At 44.6% G+C, this 6,000-nt stretch overlaps 1 protein-coding gene across 1 annotated transcript; it reads right to left on the reverse strand.

The window, feature by feature from the left end:
• Positions 1-3,971: 3,971 nt before the first annotated feature.
• On the reverse strand, positions 3,972-4,685 carry LOC141040883 (uncharacterized). Its single transcript, XM_073506999.1, has one exon. The coding sequence runs from the start codon at positions 4,683-4,685 to the stop codon at positions 3,972-3,974; it is 714 nt and encodes a 237-aa protein (XP_073363100.1).
• Positions 4,686-6,000: the final 1,315 nt, after the last annotated feature.

Genomic DNA, 6,000 nt, shown 5'->3' on the forward strand with positions numbered 1-6,000 from the left:
ACATCATCATTAACATTTTCACTAGGTTCATGTTCATTACCAGATTGTGTTTCAGCATCAGAAATAGAAATATCATTTGGATTCTCAGGTGGTCCAACAATAGGTTCACTAGAAGCATGCAAAGTCCTATCATTTTTCTTTTTCTTATTTTTAGAAGGACTAGGTGCATCTATATTATTTCTCTGAGAGTCCTGCTCAATTCTCTTAGGATGGCCTTCAGGATACAAAGGTTCCTGAGTCATTTTACCAGTTCTAGTAGCCACTCTAACAGCATAGTCATTATTCTTACTATTTAATTCATTGAGCAAATCATTCTGAGCTTTAAGTACTTGTTCTACTTGAGTGGTAACCATAGAAGCATGTTTACTAATGAGTTTAAGTTCACATTTAACTCTAGACATATAATCACCCAAGTGTTCAATCATATATGCATTTTGTTTTAATTGTCTACCAAAATAGGCATTAAAATCTTCTTGCTTAACCATAAAGTTATCAAACTCATCCAAACATTGGCTAGCAAACTTAGTAGGAGGGATTTCAGCTTTATCATATCTATAGAGAGAATTTACCTTTACTACATGTGTCGGATTATCAAGACCATGTGTTTCTTCAATTGGTGATGAATTAAGATCATATATTTCTTCAACAGGTGGTAAATTAAGACCATGTATTTCTTCAATAGGAGGTAAATTCTTAACATCTTCAGCTTTAATACCTTTTTCTTTCATAGATTTCTTTGCCTCTTGCATATCTTCAGGACTGAGAAATAGAAAACCCCTTTTCTTCGGAGTTGGTTTAGGAATAGGCTCAGGAGTTGGCTCAGGAAGTGTCCAATTATTTTCATTAGTCAACATATTATTCAATAGAATTTCAGCTTCATCCGGTGTTCTTTCCCTAAAAACAGAACCGGCACAACTATCCAGGTGATCTCTGGAAGCATAGGTTAGTCCATTATAAAAGATATCAAGTATTTCATTTTTCTTAAGAGGATGATCAGGCAAAACATTAAGTAATTGGAGAAGCCTCCCCCAAGCTTGTGGGAGACTCTCTTCTTCAATTTGCACAAAATTATATATTTCCCTTAAAGCAGCTTGTTTCTTATGAGCAGGGAAATATTTAGCAGAGAAGTAATAAATCATATCCTGGGGACTACGCACACAACCAGGATCAAGAGAATTAAACCATATCTTAGCATCACCCTTTAATGAGAACGGAAATATTTTAAGGATATGAAAGTAGCGAGTTCTCTCATCATTAGTGAACAGGGTGGCTATATCATTTAGTTTAGTAAGATGTGCCACAACAGTTTCAGATTCATAGCCATAAAAAGGATCGGATTCAACCAAAGTAATTATCTCAGGATCAACAGAGAATTCATAGTCCTTATCAGTAACACAGATAGGTGAAGTAGCAAAAGCAGGGTCAGGTTTCATTCTAGCATTAAGAGATTGCTTCTTCCATTTAGCTAATAACTTCTTTAGATCATATCTATCATTGCAAGCTAGAATAGCGCTAACAGCTTCTTCATCCATAACATAACCCTCAGGAACAACAGGCAATTCATATCTATTACGAGGAGAGTCTTCATCATCACTATCTTCAATATTATCAGTTTCAATAATTTCATTCTCTCTAGCCCTAGCAAGTTGTTCATCAAGAAATTCACCAAGTGGCACAGTAGTATCAAGCATAGAAGTAGTTTCATCATAAGTATCATGCATAGCAGAAGTGGCATCATCAATAACATGCGACATATCAGAATGAATAGCAGAAGCAGGTTTAGGTGTCGCAAGCTTACTCAAAACAGAAGGTGAATCAAGTGCAGAGCTAGATGGCAGTTCCTTACCTCCCCTTGTAGTTGAGGGATAAATTGTTGTTTTTGCATTTTTCAAGTTCTTCATAGTGACCAGCAGATATAAATCCCAAGTGACTCAAAGAATAGAGCTATGGTCCCCGGCAACGGCGCCAGAAAATAGTATTGATAACCCACAAGTATAGGGGATCACAACAGTTTTCAAGGGTAGAGTATTCAACCCAAATTTATTGATTCGACACAAGGGGAGCCAAAGAATATTCTCAAGTCTTAGCGGTTGAGTTGTCAATTCAACCACACCTGGATAACTTAGTATCTGCAGCAAAGTATTTAGTAGCAAAGTAATATGGAAGTAACGGTAACGGTAGCAAAAGTAATATTTTTTGGGTTTTCTAGTGATTGTAACAGTAGCAACAGAAAAGTAAATAAGCGAAGAACAATATGTGAAAAGCTCGTAGGCATTGGATCGGTGATGGAGAATTATGCCGGATGTGGTTCATCATGTAACAGTCATAACATAGGGTGACACAGAACTAGCTCCCATTCATCAATGTTATGTAGGCATGTATTCCGAATATAGTCGTACGTGCTTATGGAAAAGAACTTGCATGACATCTTTTGTCCTACCCTCCCGTGGCAGCGGGGTCCTAGCGGAAACTAAGGGATATTAAGGCCTCCTTTTAATAGAGTATCGGACCAAAGCATTAACACATAGTGAATACATGAACTCCTCAAACTACGGTCATCACCGGGAGTGGTCCCGATTATTGTCACTTCGGGGTTGCCAGACCATAACACATAGTAGGTGACTATAGACTTGCAAGATAGGATCAAGAACTCACATATATTCATGAAAACGTAATAGGTTCAGATCTGAAATCATGGCACTCGGGCCCTAGTGACAAGCATTAAGCATAGCAAAGTCATAGCAACATCAATCTCAGAACATAGTGGATACTAGGGATCAAACCCTAACATAACTAACTCGATTACATGATAAATCTCATCCAACCCATCACCGTCCAGCAAGCCTACAATGGAATTACTCACACACGGCGATGAGCATCATGAAATTGGTGATGGAGGATGGTTGATGATGACGACGGCGAGGGATTCCCCTCTCCAGAGCCCCGAACGGACTCCAGATCAGCCCTCCCGAGAGGTTTTAGGGCTTGGCGGCGGCTTCGTATCGTAAAACACGATGAATCCTTCTCCTTGATTTTTTCCCCGAACACGGATATATGGAGTTGGAGTTGAGGTCGGTGGAGCAACAGGGGGCCCACGAGGCAGGGGTGCGCCCCCACCCTCATGGAGGTGGAGGCCCCCTGACGTGGATTCTTCTTCCAGTATTTTTAATATTTTCCAAAAATAAGTTTCGTGGAGTTTCAGGTCATTCCGAGAACTTTTATTTCTGCACATAAATAACACCATGGCAATTCTACTGAAAACAGCGTCAGTCCGGGTCAGTTCCATTCAAATCATGCAAGTTAGAGTCCAAAACAAGGGCAAAAGTGTTTGGAAAAGTAGATACGATAGAGACATATCAGTGACCAGTTGAATTGGCACGCAGAGCGAAGCCGCCAAACACAAAAAAGTTGACCAGGGAGGAAAGTTTCCCCGGAAACAACATCGTTGTTGATGATCGAACGAGCCATCGAACCTTCCGTCGACGACACAGAGGAACTCTCAATGAAAGCACCAATGTTGGTGTCAAAACCGGCCGATCTCGGGTAGGGGGTCCCGAACTGTGCGTCTGAGGATCGAAGGTAACAAGGAATAGGGGGAACATGATGTTTACCCAGGTTCGGGCCCTCTTGATGGAGGTAAAACCCTACTTCCTACTTGATTGTCTGTGATGAGTATAGGGGTTACGAGAGTCGATCTACCTCGAGATCATAATGGCTAAACCCTAGATGTCTAGCCAATGTAAATTCTAATAGCCTCTACAGCCTAAACCCCCCACTTTATATACACACCGGAGGGCCCCAGGGTTATACAGAGTCGGTTTGTAGAAGAAGGAAATTACATATCCAGACACCAATCTTGCCATCCACGCATAGGAGAGTCCTATTCGGACACGGGGGAAGGTCTTCTGCCTTGTATCTTCATGGACCATCAGTCTGGCCCATATCACACAGCCCGGACACCCGAGGACCCCCTAATCCAGGACTCCCTCATCTCCCTTGCCGCGTAAGATCCGCCAGACCCATCTCAACATGAGCACAACGTTCATGCGACAGGAGGCAGTAATGCCCAGGCCACCACGGTCCTGAGGCACGCAAATATCCGCCCAGTTTACCATGTGATAATTTTGGCGGCCGTTGGCCGCCTGCCAAAAGAACCTAGCGAGATCCTTATTGAAGGCACTATGGACGCCATCATGTAGGATATGCACCCCCATCATGAACATGGGGAGGCTTGCTAGGTTGGAACTAATAAGGATCGATTTGCTCCCGTTGGAGGTGAGCTGTCCTTGCCAGGGCTCTGCCCGAGATGCCACTCGTCCCACCAAAGGGTCGAATGCAGTCATCAGGATCTTTGAGTCTGCCATCGGCATCCCCAAGTAAGTAATGGGGAATGAGGTTACTCTGCAGTTTAGGTTATCCACAATCCTTTGTTGGTCCTGTGCAAGGAAGCCCAAGATGATGGCCTCGCTCTTGTCAAAGTTAATCTTGAGTCCGGACATAGCCTCGAAGCAGAGGAGTAGGAACTTAAGATTAGCTATGTCGAGAGCGGACCCTTCCACCATAATCATGGTGCCATCGGCGTACTGGAGATGAGTGACCCCTCCTGCCGGAATGAGGTGACCAACAACTCCTAAGAGGTGGCCGACCCTCCTAGCTTTATCCAAGATTCCGGCCAACGCATCCATGACAAGATTGAAGAGAATAGGGGATATCGGGTCCCTTGCTTCACTCCCGCAGAAGACGAAAAGAATGGCCCCACCTCGCCATTAATGTTAATCACCGCCTTGCCAGACCGTACCAATTGCATAATCCAGTTGCATCATCTGTCCTCGAAGCCTCTGCGTTGCATGATTAGCCGTAGAAAGGTCCAGTCTAGCCGATCATAGGCTTTCTGGAAGTCCAGCTTGAGAAAGACACCCTTCTGCCCGCGCGATCGCACCTCTTGGACAATCTCGTGAAGTGACAAAATCCCGTCATGGATTCGTCTCCCCTTCAGGAATACTGTCTGGAGTGGGTGATTCATCCTCTCAGCTACCGGTGTGAGTCTAGTCATGCATACTTTAGACAAGATGCACTCAAGAACGTTGATAACTGTGATAGGTCTGAATGTCGAATGTCCGTCGGCCCAACTACTTTGGGGATCAGGGTGATGACACCAAAGTTTATGCGCGCCATGTCAAAAGTTCTGATGTAGAATGCATGGAACATTGACATGATCACATGTTTTAGGACTTTCCAGAATTTCTGGAAGAAGGCAACCGGCAAGCCGTCCGGCCCCGGTTCCGACCCCGCCTTCATAGAGGCGATCGCCGTACCCACCTCTTCCGCGAGAAAGGGATAGTAAGTTACGCATTCTAAATGTCAGATACCCTATCCACTAGTGGTTAGAAATCATCCGGCAAGGATACCCCACCAGAGGGTTCCGCCGAGAAGAGCCCCTTAAAAAGGAGTAAATATGGGTCCTAATCTCATCCGAGTGCTCGAGAAGGGTGTCCCCTTCCCAAAGGCATGGGATGGAACACTTCCTGGCCACCCATTAGTGATTGCCTGGAAGTAAGCGGTGTTAGAATCGCCTTGAAGGAGCCATTTCTGCCCCCACGTTGCCAGAACAGCTCCTCCCCCTTGAAGATCTCCATTAGGGAGGCTTCAATGGAGTACCGCCGAAACCATTTATCAGCTAACAAACCGACTAAATCAACAGTCGTGTTTAGGGCCTTAATCTGGTCCAATGGAGCCCCTTTGCGGGACCTCAGGTCAGCACCAAGGTTGGCGCCCCAGCCCCGCATAAACTGACGGGTGATCTTAGAGCAATGATGCCAAACATCTGTGGCACAGAATAACTGTGGCGGGTTATTTGACGCCTGCACCCAACGGTCCTGAACCATCTCGAAGAACCCCGGCTGCAAAACCCATGATGGTTCGAAATGGAAGCGCCTAGATCTCGGTGGAGACCCTTCCCCTGACGCAAACAACAGGGGAACATGGTCGAATCCAATCCGA

Source organism: Aegilops tauschii, chromosome 2 (assembly GCF_002575655.3).
Source record: "Aegilops tauschii subsp. strangulata cultivar AL8/78 chromosome 2, Aet v6.0, whole genome shotgun sequence".
NCBI classification, from domain to species: Eukaryota; Viridiplantae; Streptophyta; class Magnoliopsida; order Poales; family Poaceae; genus Aegilops; species Aegilops tauschii.